The sequence below is a fragment of the Carcharhinus amblyrhynchos genome, chromosome 4 (assembly GCF_965287045.1).
Source record: "Carcharhinus amblyrhynchos chromosome 4, sCarAmb.v2.hapA, whole genome shotgun sequence".
NCBI lineage: Eukaryota > Metazoa > Chordata > Chondrichthyes > Carcharhiniformes > Carcharhinidae > Carcharhinus > Carcharhinus amblyrhynchos.
In genome coordinates, this window is record NC_137327.1 from 15,345,574 (window position 1) to 15,365,561 (window position 19,988).

Below are 19,988 nucleotides of genomic sequence, written 5' to 3' on the forward strand. Positions count from 1 at the left end.
GAACATATTTAACGATCCAGCCTCTACAGCCCTCTGCAGTGAAGAATTCCACAGATTCACTACCCTCTGAGAGAAGAAATTCCTCCTCATCTCTGTCTTAAATGGATGACCCCTTACTCTTGAGGTTATGCCCTCTGGTCCTAGACTCTACCACAAGGGAAAACTGCCTCAGTATCTGTGTTGTCAAGCCACCTGAAAATCTTTTTTCATCTCAATATGATTGCCTCTTCTTCTAAACGCCAATAAATACAGACCCAGACTATTGAATGTCTCTTCATAAAAAATCCCTCTATACTGGAATCAACCTAATAAACCTCCTCTGGAATGCCTCCAATGCCAGTATATATATCCTTAAATAAAGGGACCAAAACTGTTCACAGTACTCCAGGTGAGGTCTAACTAGTGTCTTGTGTAGTTTTAGCAAGACTTCCCTATTTTTATACTTCATTCCCTTTGATATAAAGGCCTACATTCCATTTGCCTTTCTTATCAGCTGCTGAACTTGCAAGGTAGGTTTTTGTGATTTATGTATGAGGACCTCCAAGTGCCTCTCTGCTGCAGCTTTCTGCAGTCGTTTTCCATTTAGATAATTTCCGCTCCTTTATTTGCATACATTACATTCCATCTGTCAAGATTTTGTCCACTCACTTAACTTGTCTGTGTCCCAGTGAGGACTCTTTGTCTCATTCTCACCACTTGCCTTCCTGCCTATTTTTGTGTCATCCGCAAACTTGGCAATAGTACATTCACTTACCTTGTCCAAGTCATTAACATATATAAATAATTGTGGTCTCAACACTGATCCCTAAGGCACTCTGCTAGTTACAGGTTACCATCCTGAAAGTGTCCCTCTTATCTCAACTCTCTTCTATCAGTTAGTCAGTCCACTGCCCATGTTAATATACTACTTTAAGGTATTAAGTTACCTTTGGTTAGAATTATCCTAACAGAACTCCTGGATGAGCCGAATCTACTTGAATCAATTTGCTTCTAGGTCCAAGAATACAAAGCGGGCAATGTTGCAGGAGCAAAAATTAAAGCACATTATGCATTATCTGTTGTTTTTCTCCATTAATCAAACTGTTTTGCATTCAATGATCTAGTGGAAAAATTGATTTTTCATTAAGTTTTTGAAAACCTGCCAATGAAAAGTCTTGATTTTGGCAGTATTTAGTGAATTCACCATCAATCCTTGCTTTATGAAAATGATTTTACCATCATGTGAAGTTGTCTTGATTTGAGCAAAATTTCAGTAAAAAAAAGCATCTAGCATGTTTTGTAAGTGACGCTCACTAATTTGAAACTAATTAGGTCAGGTTTCATGTCTGCCTCATTATTTGAAATGTTAGTGTGTCTTGGTCTACATTTGGGAAATAGACATTATCTGTTGTAGTACTTTTTTTTATAAAAGGTTTATTTCTGGCCATAGCTACTAATCTTGAGTTTCTTGTTGAGGTGCAAATTTTTAGTTTTCATCTCCATTGTGGTTACACTCAGGCTCCATAAGATGGGTAAGAATATTTCTTCACCCACATATAACCATTACACTGGGAAGTTTGTGAAAGGCAGTTTCTTCTGAAAGAAGTAAGAAATTGTTTCCCTCAAATGCGTTTTAAGCTTGTGGAGACTGATTCGATCTTTATTGCTTTCTATCCATTTGTGCATCTGCTGTGTAATTATCTGTCCTTTAAATAAATCAGCCATTAATTGCATAGCACTCTGGCAGTCTTTTTGTAACGAACAAAGAAGGGGTCATTCCGCGTGAGGTCCAGTGTATCAAGCGGTAATTAATGGGGAGACTGTGGCATGTTGTGTCATTCATCAAATGTACATAACTGTAGGGTTCTGTTCATTGGAGCCCAGTCTGGTTTTCTTATGGAAGTTACCCTTCCATAAGTGAACACAATTTTCAAGGAGAAAGCCTGTGTTGTAACAGTGGTTGTGAAAAATTCAAACTTGTTGCTTTTTATTAATGATTCAACTCCTTTCCGCTGGCTTAATATCAGCAGCACTGATGGTTTCACCAGAAAATAAATTAATAGTTACCCTGCGGCTCAATAATTAGAAGTGCAGGATAAACGTATTAAATGACCAAGTGGAAAAAAATATTTAATCTTCGAATTAACTCAAGTAGCAAATGCGATAGAAGGTTGAAAATTCCTTTGCTTCATGCCATTAATTGGACAAGCCCCTTATATTGCTCGCCAGTTATCAAAATTAACTTTTCATCTTTAGGTAATTTTACTAAAGACTTTTAAAAACACCTTTAATAAGCTGTTTTTGCAATTTTTTTTTAAGTTTGTCTAATGACTCCTGGTGGTTAAATCTTGAAATTCTTGCTATTGATTTTTTGTTCAATTTGTACATCCGCCTGTATAATATGGGTAAAATTAATAGGTCCAGTTATGTGAATTTTGCAACATCCTAGCAAATATCAGCTAAAACTGACTCCAAAATATTTCGTTTTACTTCATTGAAAAGATAAGCTGCATGATCTCATCATTTTTGAATATACCTATAAAAACTTACACCAGCAAATGTTAGTTCTTCATTCTGAAATCTCCTGGGAACAAAAGCCTGAAGTGCACTTTGAAAAGTTGTTAACATTATTGAACCAGACTGCATTTATGAATGTTAAAATACATTTACTTTCCATCAAAAAAATGTAAAGTTTTCGCAAACGATGGTTTAGCCCTCTGCCCTCAATCATAATTGTCTCTTGCAGCAAAGCTAAACAGTTCCTGATAAAAGAAGTCGCTGTTGGTCCTTCATGTGGAGTCTCAGCATTCAAGTGCTGACCTCTTGGCCATCTTGTATGGTTTTAGCATTGTTGGCCTATGTGGAACTAGCATTGGCATGCTCTCACTGTGTTTGCAGTATAGGTTTTTAAAATATTTGTGGGCCATGAATGATGCTGGCAATGCCAGCATTTATTGTTATCCCTTCTTGGGGAAGGTGGTGGAATGATATTGTTTTGAATCACCGCAGTCCATGTGACAGGGATGCCCACGATGCTGTTCGGAAGGTAGTTCCAGGATTTTGACCCGGAGACAGTTGAGGAATGGTGATGCAGTTCCAAGTCAGGACAGTATATGGCTTGGAGGGGAACATGCAGATGGTGGAGTTCTGGTGCATCTGTTCCCCTTGTTCTTGTAGCTGATAGAGGCTGTAGGTTTGGAAGGTGCTGTCGAAGAAGCCTTATCAAGTTGCTACAATGCATCTTGCATACATTACACACTGCTGCTATTGTGCGTCACTGGTGGAGGGAATGAATGTTCAGGGCAGATGGAGTGCCAATGAAACAAGCTGCTTTGCCTGGGATAATATTGAACTTCTTGAGTCTCAGACTCCTTTATTTGTTCATTCAGGAAAATTGAAAGAATTCCATCATACACGTGATTTGTGCCTCTTAGACGGTGGACAGGCATTTGACATCAGGAGCTAAGTTACATAAGAACATAAGAAATAGGAGCAGGAGTAGGCCATCGAGCCCTTCGAGCCTGCCCCGCCATTCAATAAGATCATGGCTGATCTGTCGTGGCTCAGTTCCACTTTCCCGCCCTCTCCCCATAACCCTTAATCCCCTCTCTTATCAAGAACCCATCAACCCGCTTCTTAAAAATATTTAGCGAGGCAGCCTCCACCACTTCAACGGGCAGAGAATTCCAGAGATTCACCACCCTTTGAGTGAAGAAGTTCCTCCTCAACTCCGTTCTAAACCGCCTCCCCTTTATCTTGAGGCTGTGCCCTACTGTCCTACTGTCTTTTTTGAGCGGGAAGAGTCTCTCCACCTCTATCCTATCCATCCCATTCATCATCTTATACGTCTCAATGAGATCTCCCCTCATTCTTCTAAACTCTAACGAGTACAAGCCTAGTTTATTCAGCCTCTCCTCATAGCTCAACCCCCTCAACTCCGGTATCAGCCTAGTAAACCTCCTCTGCACTCCCTCCAAGGCCAAAATATCCTTGTGCAGGTGTGGCGCCCAAAACTGCACACAGTACTCCAGCTGCGGCCTCACCAATGCCCTATACAGCTGCAGCAAGACCTCCCTACTTTTAAATTCAATCCCCCTCGCTATGAAGGCCAGCATCCCATTCACCTTCCTGACCACCTGCTGCACCTGCAAGCTGGGTTTTTGCGACTCATGCACAAGGACCCCAAGGTCCCTCTGCACCGTCGCCTGCTGCAGTTTTTCGCCACGTAAGTAATAGTCCTTCCTACCATTCTTCCTACCAAAGTGGACCACCTCACACTTGCCAACATTAAATTCCATTTGCCATTTCCTGGCCCATTCGCCCAGCCTATCTAGATCCTTCTGCAGACTGTCCACACCCTCCGCACAATTTGCCTTTCCCCCAATCTTGGCGTCATCAGCAAATTTCGACACCCTACACTCGGTTCCCTCCTCCAGATCATCTATATAAATGGTAAATAGCTGAGGCCCCAGCACCGACCCCTGGGGCACCCCACTAGTCACCAACCGCCAATCCGAATAGCACCCATTGACCCCCACTCTCTGCCTCCTATTTGACAACCAATCCTCTATCCACGCTAACACCCTACCCCCAACTCCATGTCCCCTGACCTTCTGCAATAACCTCTTGTGAGGTACCTTGTCAAACGCCTTCTGAAAATCCAGAAAGACCACATCCACCGGCTCTCCTCTATCCACTGCCCTAGACACATCCTCATAGAACTCCAGTAAATTTGTCAGACACGACTTCCCTTTCATGAAACCGTGTTGCGTCTGCCCTGTCAAGCAATTCCCTTCAAGATGCCTCGCAATTTCCTCCTTAATGACGGATTCTAACATTTTACCTACCACAGACGTTAAACTAACCGGCCTATAATTCCCCGCCTTTTGCCTGGCACCCTTCTTAAACAACGGCGTAACATTAGCCGTTTTCCAATCTTCCGGCACTTCCCCGGAATCCAGCGACGTCTGGAAAATAACCACCAAGGCATCCACTATAACCTCTGCCATTTCTTTCAGAACCCTCGGATGCATTCCATCCGGTCCTGGCGACTTGTCCACAATCAGTCCCTCCAGTCTGTCGAGCACCGCCTCTCTAGTAACAGTAATGTCATTAAGACCCTCCAGTCCTACCACCTTTCCATCGCTAACACCCGGCAAATTATTCACGTCCTCCTCCGTGAAGACAGAAACAAAAAAGTTATTCAAGACCTTAGCCATATCCCCATCCCCTACCACTAGGTCCCCTTTCTCATCCTCTAAAGGACCAACGTTCACCCTAGCCAGCCTCTTCCTTTTTATATATTTATAAAAACTCTTGCTATCCTTTTTTATATTAAGTGCTAGCCCAGCTTCATAGCTTCTCCTACCCTCCTTTATCAACTTCTTTGTCAATCTTTGTTGACATTTAAACCTTTCCCAATCCTCTTCTCGCCCACTGCTCTTAGCTACTCTAAATTCCTCCGCTTTTAATTTAACACTTTCCTTCACCTCCTTCGTTATCCACGGCTTATTACCTCTCCTCCTACGGTCCTTTTTGACCATCGGAATAAATTTCTGCTGAGCACCAAGAAAGATCTCCTTAAAGATCCTCCACTGCTCCTCAGCAGACCTACCTTCCAACGCGCTCCCCCAGTCCACATTCGCCAATTCTTCTCTCATCCTACCGTACTCTCCTCTATTCAAACAAAGGACGCGTGTCCGGGAACCCACTTTCTCCTCCTCCATCTGCAACAGAAACTCCACCATACAATGATCACTCTCTCCAAGAGGATCCTTCACCGCAAGGTCCCTAATTCTACCCGCCTCATTACATAGCACCAGATCCAAGATAGCTCACTCCCTCGTCGGCTCCAACACACACTGTTCAAGGAAATTATCCCGGCAGCATTCCAAGAACTCCTCCTCGAGCCCACCTCGTCCAACATGGGTCGACCAATCAATATGCAGATTGAAATCCCCTATAACTACTGCCGTCCCATTTCTGCACGCCACACTTACTTGCGCGTTAACAGCCCGCCCCACTTCCACATCATTATTCGGGGGCCTATAGACGACACCCACCAGCGTCTTCCTCCCTTTGCTGTTCCTAATCTCCACCCACAACGATTCCACTTTCTGCTTCAGAATTCCCATCCTGTGCCCTGCTCCAGGATCCACGGTATTTTAAGTGATGGGCAATTCAGCAATGATGATTCTTTTGAATGTCAAGGGAATTCTGACTTGCTGGAGAGGGTCATTGCCTGTCACTTGTGTGGCATAAATGTTATCAGACCAGATCTGAATGTTGTCTGGGTTGAACTGCATGCAGGCATGGACTCTTCATTATCTGATGAGTTGAGGATGGTGCTGAACATTATGCAATCGTCAGAGAACATTCCTACTTTTGACCTTCTGAAGGTCATGCTGGCATACCCAAGGATGCTTAAACCATGGACACCACCATGAGAAACTTATGCAGGGATGTCACAACGGTAAGATGATTGATCTCCAGCAACAAAAATCTCCTTCCCTTGTGCGGGGCTTGACTTCAGCCAGTGGAGAGCTTTCTTCTTGATTCCATTGACGTCAATGTTGCTAGGGTTCCTTGATGTTAAACGCAGTGACTCACACCTCACCTATTGAAGTGAGGTCTTTTCTCTATGTCTGGACCAAGGCTGCAATGAAGTCTGGAGCTACGTGTCCCTTCCACAACCCAAACTGTGTGTTGGGGAGTACCCTTTTACACTGTTTTGCTGAAAATCTCAGAAGAAACCCAAGATGGATTATTGACTCAGCACCTTTGACTGAAATTGTTTGAAAATGCTTCATCTTTCACAAACAAAGAGAAAATGCTGGTCCAAAGATGTGTGGGTTAGGTTGATTGACCATGCTAAATTGACCTTAGTGCCAGGAGGACTAGCAAGGTAAACGAGGGTTACAGGAATAGGGCCTGGGTGGGTTTGTATTTGGTATAAACTCAATGGACCAAATGGCCTCCTTCTGTACTGTAGGAATTCTATGATTTTAACTCAGCAGCAAATGTGCATTGTTGGCTTCGCTGACAATTGACAGTGTACTTAGTGGATGGTCATTGGCCATACTGCTTTTTCTGGACAGGACATACCTGGGCAATTACCAGATTGGTCCCAATGTGTACTGGAACAGTTTGACTGGGGACATGCTTAGTTCTGGAGCATAAGCCTTCACTGATACAACTGTGATGTGGATAGGGACTGTTGCCTTTGCAGTATCACGTATGTTCAGATATTTCTTGATAAATGGAGTGAATGAAATTGACTGAAGAGTGTCATCTGTGTTGCTAAAAATCTCAGAAGAAACCCAAGATGGATTATTGACTCAGAAACTTTGACTGAAATTGGTTGAAAATGCTTCAGCCTCATCTTTCACAAACAAACAGAAAATTCTGGTCCAAAGATGTGTGGGTTAGGTTGATTGGCCATGCTAAATTGACCCTAATGTCAGGGGGATTAGCAGGGTAAATGAGGGTTACGGGAATAGGGCCGGGGTGGGATTGTATTCGGTATAAACTCAATGAGTCGAATGGCCTCCTTCTGTACTGAAGGAATGCTATGATTCTAACTCAGCAGGTCAGGTAGGATCTCTCCACAGATGCTGCAAGACCCTCTGAATTTATCTACCATTTTATGTTTTTATTTCAGATTTCTAGCATCTGCAGTGTTTTGCTTTTATTATCTTTCACATTGTACTAGAACTCCCCTGTCCTTCAGAATGGAGATGGTTGTGGAGCCTGTCCTTTCAGTTAGTTTAATTGTCTATCACAACTCTTCACTGCAGTGGCAGGCTGCAGTTACGATAGAGGGCTTTCCCCTGGCCCACCAGAGCTTGCCCATTGCTCATAATTGGACCATGAGTCCTCGCTCTAGCCACTAGCCAGTCCAGGGAAATCCATTGGAATAAATTTATAATTTTGGAACTGTCATTCCAAAGGTCTGAACTAAATTATTTTTGATGAGACGCAAGATGAAGAAAATCCGCGCATTCACTAACATCCATTGTGTGTGCAGGATCAAGTACAACAGTTGTTGAACACCATATGGGACCAATTTAAAAATATCTTAACTATACTGGTAGATAATAGATAGTTACATGGGTACGATGCGTAGAGGGATATGGACCAAATGAGGGATTAGCTTTGGGGTTTTAAAAAAAAATAAGGTGGCATAGACAAGTTGGGCTGAAGGGCCTGTTTCCATGCTGTAAACCTCTATGACTCTATAATGTCCCAGACATTCTTGAATGTACGATTATCTGTATTTCGAAAAATGATAGAGGCATTTGATTAAATATGAATGTGTGTTTGTTTGAAAATGAGTGCAACATTTATTGGCTAATTGGTTTCATTATGCAAAAGATATTATTCTTTCTTCCCGAAACAGTATTTGTAAAAGGTGCATCCGGAAGATGGACCACCATTGTCCTTGGGTGAACAACTGTGTTGGAGAGAACAATCAAAAATTCTTTGTACTCTTTACTGTAAGTTTATATCTTTTTTACTGCAGATTTCAGGCAATTGAAATTATATCATAGCAAACAAATCAGAACTAACATTTAGAATCCCCGTCCCGAATTAGCCTTTTGAAATCAAGCCACAATATTATTGATGGCATAAAACAAGGAACTAAATAACAAAGGTTATGTTTCCGTTACATAGCATTGATTTCACAATGCGTGACAAAGCATTTTGTTCTAATATATCCTGCTTCTAGATAGCTCAGCATTTAAATTTTCAGTGCACTGTCACTGAGATAAAGAGATACTGGAGATTATCCATTGAGTCAGCCTCATCCAGTAATTCATTTTTAAACAGTCTTGGCAAGCAGACCCAAGCGGAGTGCTTTTCAACTAAGAGCAGCTGTTAAATAACCAGTTTGAAACACAATTCACTACAAACTAGAGAGATTGAGGTGGAACACCATAATTTAAAACACAATGCTGATTAAATCAAAGCAGCAGCCTAAAGGAGAAACTGACTACAGGAGCTGCATTGTCAGGTAGGATGCTGTAAATTTCCTATGTTTCCTAGACGTTCCTCATCCTCTTCGAATTCCACCTTCCTGCATTATATGAATCAATAGTAATGCTATTTTTAAATAGAAAAAGATCTGGTCAAAATATGTCTTTCAATCCATAGAATATTTTTTTCTACTGTGGGAGATGGGATTTGAGATGTTAGCCATAATAATAATGCTGATGAGTCCAGTTTCATCATGTTTCATTAAACCCCACAGTTGCTCCCCTGTTTTTTTTAAAGTATATTTATTCGTGTCACAAGTAGGCTTACATAAACACAGTAAGTAGTCTCACAACACCAGGCTGAAGTCCATCACTCACCTGATGAAGGAGCAGCACTCTGAAAGCTCGCACTAACAGGTAAACCTGTTGGACTTTAACCTGATGTTGTGAGACTACTTACTGTGCCTACCCCAGTCCAATGCCAGCAATTCCACATCATGGTTACGCTAACACTGCAGTGAAGTTACTGTGAAAATCCCCTACTCGCCATATTCTGGCATCTGTTCAGATACACTGAGGGAGAATTTAGCGTTGCCAATGCACCCTAACCCACACGTCTTTCGGACTGTGGGAGGAAACCGGAGCACACGGACGAAACCCAGGCAGACACAAGGAGAATGTGCAGATTCTGCACAGACAGTGACCCAAGCCAGGAATCAAACCTAGCTACCTGGCACTGTGAGGCAACAGTGCTAAACACTCTGCCATCTGGTATAGGGACTCTCTTTAGAATTTCACTGTAAAGCAAATCATACTGTTTAAAAAAATGAAAAAAGATTTAAAGAAATCCACATTTTCTTACATTTTGAAAACTCCATGAAAAGAATGGCATTTTCACCAGAGGAAAGGGCAAATTATATTCATCTTCATGTTTGTTTTTTTGGTAAGGCTGTGTACTTTTCAAAATTTTAACAATTTACACTTATTTATAGCTTAAGCTTTAACTGCAGCAAAATCCATCCTGTCACGAATATTGCCTTGCTAGCTCAGTGACACTAAATTGGTAGCTTCAAAGGCAACTTAAATGCTGAGTAACTTTGAAACTTGAATATGATGGGATGTGCATGTATATTGTTCTCAGATTTCTGCCGCTAAGGCCCTGTATTTTCATTTTGGGAGGAGTCATGGGGAAACTCTCCAAAGTTTGCCAATCTCTTCAAATGTTTCCTGTTCTTTTCTGAGCTTTTCAGAAATTAATCAACCTTCATTATGTATAACTTGATTACTTCAACACAGTCATGGTCAGCGTGCTATATTGGGCGGCATTATGACACAGTAGTTAGCACTGCTGTCCCACAGTGCCAGGGACCCAGGTTCAATTCCCAGCTTGGGTCACTGTCTGTGTGGGGTTTGCATGTTCTCCCCATGTCTAGGTGGGTTTCATCCAGGTGCTCTGGTTTCCTCTCAATCTGTAAGACATGCTGGTTAGGTGCATTGGCCATGCAAAATTCTCCTTCAGCGTGCCCAGACAGGCACCGGTGTGTAGTGACTAGGGGATTTTCACAGTGACTTCATTGTTAATGACTTCAGTGTTAATGTAAGCCTACTTGTGACATAAGTAAATAAACTAAACTAATATTCTACCCTCCAGAAACTTGGTGTCATCCAAAACTCTGCTGCCCATGCCCTAACTTTCTCACCCATCACCCCTGACCTCGCTGATTTCCAGTGGCTCCTGGTTAAGCAATGACTCAATTTTAAAATTCTCACACTTGTTTTCGGATCCTATCATGCTTCCTCCCTATCTCTGTAATCTCCTTAGGCACCACAACCCTCTGAGATATCAGTGCCTAGATCCTAAGCTCTGGAACTCCCTCCCTACACCGCGCCACCTGCTTTTGAGAATGTCCCTAAAACCCACTTCTGAGACCAAACCTTTGGTCATCTGGTTGAGGAGGGGAGAGGTCGGAGAAGGAGACCTCGAGTTTACAAGACTGGATGTCCTCCTGAAGCTGCTGAAGACTCCATCTGAACAACAGTGCAGCACCTGCTCCCTATGGCTGTGAAAGTCATGGCAGTCCTAAGTTTTGTTGCTACCAGGTCATTCTACGACTTGATTGGCAATCTCTGTCGGATCTCTCGTCATCAGCCCACAAGTGTATCCTAGTGGTTATGGATGCTCTATATGCCCGCATCTCTGACTTCATCCACTTTGACCTGGACTAGGCCCACAAAGATGCCCAGGCTGCTGGAAGCATTGCCATTACTGGAATGCCCCAAGTCCAGGGAGCTAGTCATGGGACGTATGGCCTTGAGAACACCGTGGCATCAGAGTGTCCTTCATCAATTGTAAAAGGTTCCACTCCCTGAATGTCCAACTTGTCTGTGACCATCGCCTGAACATGTGTGTGTGCATTTTGTAGAAAATGTGCATGATGGCATTATACTGGGGCACTCACAGATCCTTAGGATCTTCCAAGGACCACCCCAGCCTGCTGGGATGACTCGGGGTGGGGGAGGAGGCGGGGGGTGGTCAAGTACTACCTATTGAGTTGATGAGTGATGACGCCAGTGCGGACGCCCGAGACTGAGGTGGAGTCCCATAGTCATGATATTCACAGTACCACCCAGTCAGTGGTTGAATGGTGCATAGTGCGGTTGAAAGATAGGTTTCCACTGCCTCAACCGGTCCAGCAGGGCTGTCCAGTATAGCCCCCAGACTATCTCCCGCAATATTGTCATTTGCTGTGCCCTCCTCAGCCTGGTGTAGCAGTGGGCCGATTTGCTGGAGGAGGATGAGATGGAACGTTCCACTTCTTGTGATGAGGAGGAGAACTAGAAAGTAGTGGAGGAAGAGATAGAGGAGGACCTGATGGAAGGAGGACAGATGGGCAGGGTGCACCAGGGCAGGAGGACTAGGGATTCCCTCATTGCTTCAGGTTCTCCCAACAGGAGGTGTGTTGTCAGGCAGCTCCACAACCCTTCTTTCCCCAAAATGTTAGGAACATGTCTAGAGGCAAAGCAAATGCCTGGAGCATAGCTGAGTCCTGAGATCCAACAGAACCCCTAACTTCTTAATCTCTGGGATGTTTTTGCCCCCATCTGATGTGTGTCAGAACCAGTGTGGTGCTCACTAATTATGACCCGGAAGGGTCTTCTAAATTCGCCGATTGTGATGCTTCTCTCTGCAGTGGTTGATGGTGTGGCTGGTTGATGTGGCGTGTCTTTCTCAGAGATTTTCCAGAGTTGAAGTGGGAGTTCAGCTTGTGATGTCCTAGCCTCATCAGATGCTGTTCCTGCAAGACAAGGGACCTGCTTCTAGTAAATGTCACAGTCAAGTGTTTGGGCATTTAATTACTCACTTGAGATAGATCATCTGGTTGAAAATGCAATGGATCCTCTGTTCTGTGCCACATGCCAATCTTGCTGTTGGTGCAGGCATGTCGCTGGTCCTCCCCTGCAAGCTCCATTGCCCTTTGCTTGTAGGGAGTGAGAATTCAGAGCTCAGGTTTGCCCCCATCCATCTTCTCCTTTCCCTTCTTTTATGGGCGATCTTTTCCTGTGGGAACAGAAAGGGGACATTGTGAGCCTTGCACCTGGTGAATCAAGGCTCAAGGACAACTGGTGTTCATGGGCAGTGTGCCTAGGCAGAAAGAGGTTATGATGAGGAGTGCTGGTATTGGGAAGCCGCAAGGTGGCAGCAAATGGGTTAACGGAGACATTCCAGATGTAAAGGAAGGGATGAAAGTTAGTGGTAGACAGTGGGAACTCACCCTTGCAGCATGTAGGAGGTCCTTTATCTTTTTTCAGCTTTAGACCCCGGTCCTCCTGATTCTACAGCTTGCAGTCACCTCGCTGGCGGGATTGGTGACATTACTGGGTGGGGGGGAGCGGTCTTCTGCTCTGTGGATATATCGTATATCTCTCCTCCATGGTATCGAGAAATCTGGTGAGGGCCTTGTCCAAAAACCTAAGCAAGGATCTTCTTGCTGCCATCCTCCTGGCTTGAATGGGAATGACTGCTGAGCATCCATTTAAATGCAGCACCCCCTTGATAGCAGTGCCCAGCTGACCACCAGAGCAGGCAAATCAGACATCTGGCAACTCAGCCGTGGCGTGTTTCAAGTAGGGAAACGTTATTTTCACTTAAGTGGCCAAAGGTTGTGATCTGGATTGCGCTGCCAGTGGTAGCATAAATTGCACCGATTTTCTCACCCAAATATGCTACTTTGTAGTTTCTGGGAAAATTCCACCCTATGATAGTGAGGGAAAGCCCCAAAAAAAGACTGCAAATTATTCCTCAGCTCAGCCCAAAGGGATTCCATCTGGGCTCCTTTTGTATCTAAATTCTATGCTTTAATGCTGCAAAATTAGGATTGACATCTATCTGAGGAACCTGTTTTCCTGTCTTTATTACATATTGCCAGCTAGCACTCAGGGTATATCATGGGTGGCCATCACATCAAATGAAGCAGAAACAACTCTTTCTGTTTATGGGGTCACCAATAATGAATGTATTTTTTATATTGTTAGGCCCTTAACTGGATTGCGATGGTGTATGGGTTGATGAATGACAGTGCAGATTCCAGGCTAAGATACCTCTGAAAGCTTTGTGATTGACTTACCTCTGTGCATTCAGCATACCAAGTGTTCCCCAGATCCCAGGTTGAGGATAAGGATGCAACTAGCCTCCAATTCTCCTCCCTAGCTATGATGTTCTGTACAGCATAGATTTCCACTGGTTTGCCATAATAGATGGACTCCAGACACTTGGAAATCTAAATAGCTGAAAGCAGTATCAAGCCATTTCAGACCAAGCTCCTTGTACTAACTCATGCTTTATTTTAATGTGGCTTTGCCTTTTTCTCAAACCTATAATCTTGAAATTAACCAAAACAATGACACAACGTTTGTACAAAGTTATGTTGATGAGCTGGTTTTCCATTAACTAGTTTTTAAAAATCAACTATTAGAATTGAATTAAAAGATGACTACCAGACTAAAACTAGCTAAAATAGTTCATTTTTGCTTCCATTCTGCTAGCACATTAACTCTCTTATTAAAACATCTAATTGTACTTTGAAATATCCTGTTTTTTTTTGTCCTATTGTAACCTATTTGATGGACTGTCCTTTTCTCAGCTCACATTTTCTTTAGATTTGCTTGAGGTTAATTTCTATTTTAGATCCTGTCAAATCATAGAATCCCCACAGTGCAGAAGGATACAGTTCAACCCATCAAGTCTGCATGACTTTGACAGTGTGTCTTACCCAGGTCCTCTTCCCTGTCCTATTCTCGTAACCCCACACATTTACCGCGGCTCATCCATCTAACCTACTCATCTTGGGACACAAAAGGGCAATTTGGCATGGCCAATCCACCTAATCTGCACATGTTTGGACTGTGGGAGGAAATTGGAGCACCTGGAGGAAGCCCAACCAGACACAGGAAGAATGTGCAAATAAATAGATGGGCTATTGGTTAAAAAAGCGGATTTTTTTTTAGAGTGATCTAAGATGTAAAACACTATGATATGCTGGGGATAATTCAAGTCACCATGCGCCTACAGGGAGACAGGCTTGAAGAGAAGAATGGGGTGGCCCATTTCCAATCCCTACTGTTGCAAAATTGTGTCTTAAAACTAAACGTAGACCCCTTAATGTTGTCACTATATCCAAAGGAAAGTTGCATTCCTCAGCATTTCTCATCTTTCTCTTTTAACACAAGGTAATGTAAGTAATACCATTAGCCACTATAATTCCTTTTGCTTTCTAGTTCAGCAGTATTACATGAAACCAGGTGTTGGCTGGTTTACATTCCTAACAATGAAGAACAGGTATTGCGTACAAAACACTTTTACAATTTTGAAGCAATTACAGTTTTTCTATGTACTATAAAATGCAAGTTCTTTTTTACTGTCACAGAGCAGCCTAACCTTTTTGACTAATGTATAGTGTGCTAATTCTTAAGGATACGTATGTATGTTAATGCTAAACCAGTTAGGGAACCAAATGAGTAAGAAGCTTTGGGAGTGCAAATGTAGTTTTGACCTTGGAGTGTATTAAATCAGTCTGATCCCGTCTTTGGTGACTTATCGTGCTCGAAGCTAACTGGCAGGCATTATGCAATAATGCTTCTCTCCATCCATTTACAGATGTACATAGCACTGATTTCAGTCCATGCGCTGATACTGTGTTGCTTCCAATTTTTCTTCTGTATCAGAGAGCAGTGGAGTGGTGAGTAATCACATTTGTTCAGAAAAATGCACTGTACCTATGAAAATTATTTTGATAGCAAATTAAAGAATGATAAATTAGTGATTCACCAAGTTTCCTCCAGAAATGGCAGAATTTACCAAAGTATTTTTGTCAGTATGCTCAGATTTGTTTCCCATTTGGACTTAACCTTGTCCCAATGTAGTATTTTGAAATAACTATGAATATCTGACTGAATCCTGTTCTTAACTTTGAGGAAGTTGTGTTTATTCAGCAGACCAATATTTGTGGAACGATTATATCTGATCTTTGCTGAATTAACAGGAAGTGATGGCCCAGTGGTATTATCAGTAGTCTGTTAATCCAGAAACTCAGCTAATTTTCTGGGGACCCGATTTTGAATCCCACCACAGCAAATGGTGGAATTTGAACTCAATAAAAAAAATCTGGAATTTAGAATCTACTGATGACCATGAAACTATTGTTGATTGTTAGAAAGACCTGTCTGCTTTACCGATGTCCTTTAGGGAAGAAAATCTGCCATCCTTACACATTTGACTCCAGAACCGCAGCACTGTTGCTGACTCTCAACTGCCCTCTGAACAAGGTCAACCAGGATGGACAATAAATGCTGACCAGCCAGTGATGTCCATATCCCATGGATGAATAAAAAAAAGTAGAAAAAGATTCGAAACCATACATGCAAATTTATATACCTTTTTAGATTAGGATACTTACATTTCTGTTTGGCTGAAATTTTTCTTCAACCAAAATTTTCTTTTAACTAAGCCACTGTCTCTTATTAAGAAAGAATTAGAATTGTGAGTTTGAAGGAGTTTTAAAGGAGGAGGTAGACAGGAGAGGGATTCATGGAGCAAATTCCAGAACATGGAACCTGAATGTTTAAAGGCATGAACACCAAGGATGGGCAGGGGAGCACAATAGTCCAGTCAGAAGAATGGAGAGCTCCAGAATTGTTTGCCAAGCTGCGGGAGGGTACAGAGCTAGGGTGGGACAAAGGCATTCAAAAGCAAAGGTGTGAATTTAGAATTTATTTGTTGTAAAAAGTGATTTTGCATGCTTTTGAGATATAATATGGACAAAAAAGAGTTAAGAGTTTATCTATTAGTCACAAGTAAGGCTTACATTAACACTGCAATGAAGATACTGTGAAATTCCCCTAGCCGCCAAACTCCAGCGCTTGTTCGGGTCAATGCACCTAACCAACACGTCTTTTGGACTGTGGGATAAACTGGAGCACTGGGAGGAAATCCAAGCAGATGTGGAAAGAACGTGCAAATTCCATACAGACAGTGATCCAAGGGAATTGAACCTAGGTCCCTGGCGCTGTGAGACAGCAGTGCTAATCACTGTGCCACCATGTTCCCCGCATGCATTGCTACTAATTCACTATTAGGCCATTTTGCATTTTTGGCTTTAACCAATTTCAGCCCTGTATAGAGGACCCATTTGGTGAAAGACAAGCATCTGTTGCTCTCTGATCCATTTTAAATGCTTTCAACTTGCTGATTTATTGTAATTTCAGTTGAGTTAAAACACAGGATTGCGAAATCTGACCCAAAATCTTCTGGAATAGTGAAAAAGAAGGATGTCTCATAAATAATATATACTTATAGTATATATAAATAAAATTCAGGCCAAAGATGTGCAGATTAGGTTGCCCTTTTAAAATTGCCCTTTAGTGTCCTGAGATGTGTAGATTAGAGGAATTGTGAGTAAATATGTAGTGATATGGGAATAGGACCTGGGTGGGATTGTGGTCAGTGCAGACTTGATGGGCCGAATGGTCTATTTCTGCACTGTAGAGTATCTATGATATATTACTCATCTATTTCCTGACCCTTCTGTAATAAATTCGTGCATCCTTAAATCAGTATGCGGGACCTTGTCTCAAATTGTGTAAGATGTTACTTTAAGTTTAATTAATTAAATGGGCATATTTGGATTCTCTTTAATAATGAATCACTTGGATTTTTTTTACATCTATACAGTGATTTTTTTTCATTTCTGTGCAGTTTTTCCCAGCATTTTGTTCACAGAAATTTTGCTCAGCTATTTTCTGAATAAAATTATAAAATTGGAAATTATCGAATGGTCATTCTGAACTTGAGCATTGTTGAAAAAAGAGACATACTGTCAAAGGTTTTTGTCTTGCACGCATAAGAACAGTTACACAAGATGAACCAGCAGTGAAGCAACAACAGGTTAGACTGATGGGAAGAGAGTGCTGATTGGGTAACAAGTGGACTCTAATCAGGAGAGATGTTGCCATGGAGAATGCAACAGAGGGCAGTTAACTGTTAACCTGTATTTCAAATTCAAACCAGACAGGTCCTTGCGTTACACCTTTCCAACTAAACAAAAGCTTGGGGGGACAGCTGTTCCTTACTTGAATCCTCATGGGAATGCCTGGACCGATCAGAGTCGACCTGCCTGGTTTGAATGTGAAGCAAAAGCTTGGCAGTTAACAACTGGTCCCTGCTGCATTCTCTATGGCAACCCATCTACCACAATAAGATGTCCCACAACACCAGGTTAAAGTCCAACCGATAGTAAACTCACAAGCTTTTGGGGTTTGCCCCTTCGTCAGGTGAATGGAGAGTTCTGGCCAGAACTGAGCTGAAGCTGAACTGACGCCAGAACTCCCCATTCACCTGACGAAGGGGCAAACCCCGAAAGTTTGTGAATTTACTATCAAATAAATTGGTTGGACTTTAACCTGGTGTTGTGTAACTTCCTACTGTGTTTACCCCAGTCCAACGCTGGCATCTCCTCATCATGACCCCTCTACCAACCAGAGTCCACTGCACTCTCTTCTCAAGCAGTATAAATTATTGTTCTCTTTACTGTTGTTTTATTTTGTGTAGTTGCTTTAATGAATGCAAGACAAAAAAACTTTGATAGTTTGTTTCTTTTTTTCAGCAATACTTAAGTCATCAAGTGGTAAATCATTTGATATAAATAGATATCTGATTTTTCATTGTGTCAATATATCAAACAAACTTGATTTCTGACCATGTGATGTCAGCTATGCACCTAATGAAACCTTGATTTAATATTGAAGCATAGAGACCATGTTCAGCAGTACTCTTAAATCTAATTAATTGTGAGCTCCACAGCTACATAGGAACGTTGAACCTATTAACTTCAAAGGAATCGTATTAACAGGATATAGTGGAGCAAACATTTGCTGCTTGACAGACTATCATTGATAAACACTAACAAGGACCCTTGAGTATGCAGTTATGGCCAAAACAAAGTCATTAATTTCCAGTAAGCCAAAGACAGCCTCTTAACCATTATCAACCTGCAATGCAAACTGTATTCTTATGTATTTAATAGCTAATAGGGTAATATATCATGGTCAATTTAAATACGCATAGATGTAGCAAGATGGATCGATGATTTTTAAAGTTGATTAGTGTCACAAATAGATTTACATTAATACAGCAATGAGTTTAATGTAAAAATCCCCTAGTCGCCACACTCTGGTGCCTGTTCAGGTACACTGAGGGAGAATTTAGCATGGCCAGTTCACCTAACCTGCACATCTTTGGACTGTGGGAAGAAACCAGAGCACCTGGAGGAAACCCACACAGACACAGGGAGAATGTGCAGTCTCTGCACAATCAGTGACCCAATTTGGAAATTGAACCTGGGTTCCTGTGTCTGATGTTTTGGCAAAAATGCGTCAAATTAGTAAAATACTCTGTTGAGAATTTCAAAATTTGTGTGTGCAGCCACCTTGGTTGTCCATTGCGTTTCTGGACGTGAAAGTTATTAATTAAAGCTCCTGGGAATTACTTCTGCTTTAATTGTGTGAAAGGAAAGCGATTACATGTTGAATCCAGTATTATGGTTTCATTTGCAGGCTATTTTGATAACAAAATGCTTTCCTCCACAGAATGCAGCGGCTTCTCGCCTCCTGTAACTGTAATCCTAATCATCTTTTTGTGCCTTGAGGGTGTTCTGTTTCTCACATTCACCTCAGTGATGTTTGGCACGCAGCTTCACTCAATATGCAATGACGAGACGGTATGTCATTTTCAGAATTTTCAGAGATTTGTACGTATGATTTTTTTTGAATCCATAAAAGCAGTTGAAGAACATCAACAAAAAGAGAACTTGTGGCCTATGATCCTGTTGCCTCTCTCAAAGTAATTTTTATCTGCATTATTCTGCTTTTCCCCTTCACTTTGCTATTTCAATTTCAGTTCAAAATGCATTTTGCTGCTTTCCTGATGTGTAAGTTCAAAGTTTGTTATGGTGAAACTGCAACCTAGGGAGATTCCAATTTCACTCCTGTTGTCCGTCTGGAGTTGGCACCTTTGGCAGTATGAATACTATAATTAATAATCGATGCCTGATTACTGATCAGAATTCAGCAATCTATGCCAGGAGGTGCACGTGTGACCGTTGTAAAGTTGAGTGTTCCTGTTGTGCGGCACCAGAGTCTGATAAAGTGCTGACTTGCTTTAAGCTTAAAAGCTCCAGTAAAGATTCAAAAAGCTCAAATACATATCATTACATAGTTGGAATACCAAAGATTGATCTAAAATCAATGAAAAACTCAAATAAAAATCTTGACTTTGACAAAAAAATGGATAAAAGCAACGTGCCTTTGTACAGCTGGAAGCATTCTCACCCTGAGTCAGAAAGCTGTGGGTTTGATGTCCCATTCCAGAAACATGAGCCTATAATCCAGGCTGACATTTCAGTCTAGTAATATAGAGAGAATGCAGCAGCATCAGAGGAGAGCTGTAAACATGAAACTGAGGCCCCACCTGCCATCTTGGGT

The 19,988-nt window shown here is 42.0% G+C and overlaps 1 protein-coding gene across 2 annotated transcripts in view; it reads left to right on the top strand.

Moving 5' to 3' along the window:
- Window positions 1-19,988, top strand: part of zdhhc7 (zDHHC palmitoyltransferase 7) — an 87,852-nt gene that overhangs the window by 64,177 nt on the left and 3,687 nt on the right. For both annotated transcript variants that reach the window (XM_080186728.1, XM_080186729.1), the window contains 3 exons: window positions 8,378-8,474; window positions 15,109-15,190; window positions 19,095-19,225. In XM_080186728.1, the coding sequence (XP_080042854.1) occupies window positions 8,378-8,474; window positions 15,109-15,190; window positions 19,095-19,225 (310 nt within the window). The remainder of the gene's footprint in view (window positions 1-8,377; window positions 8,475-15,108; window positions 15,191-19,094; window positions 19,226-19,988) is intronic.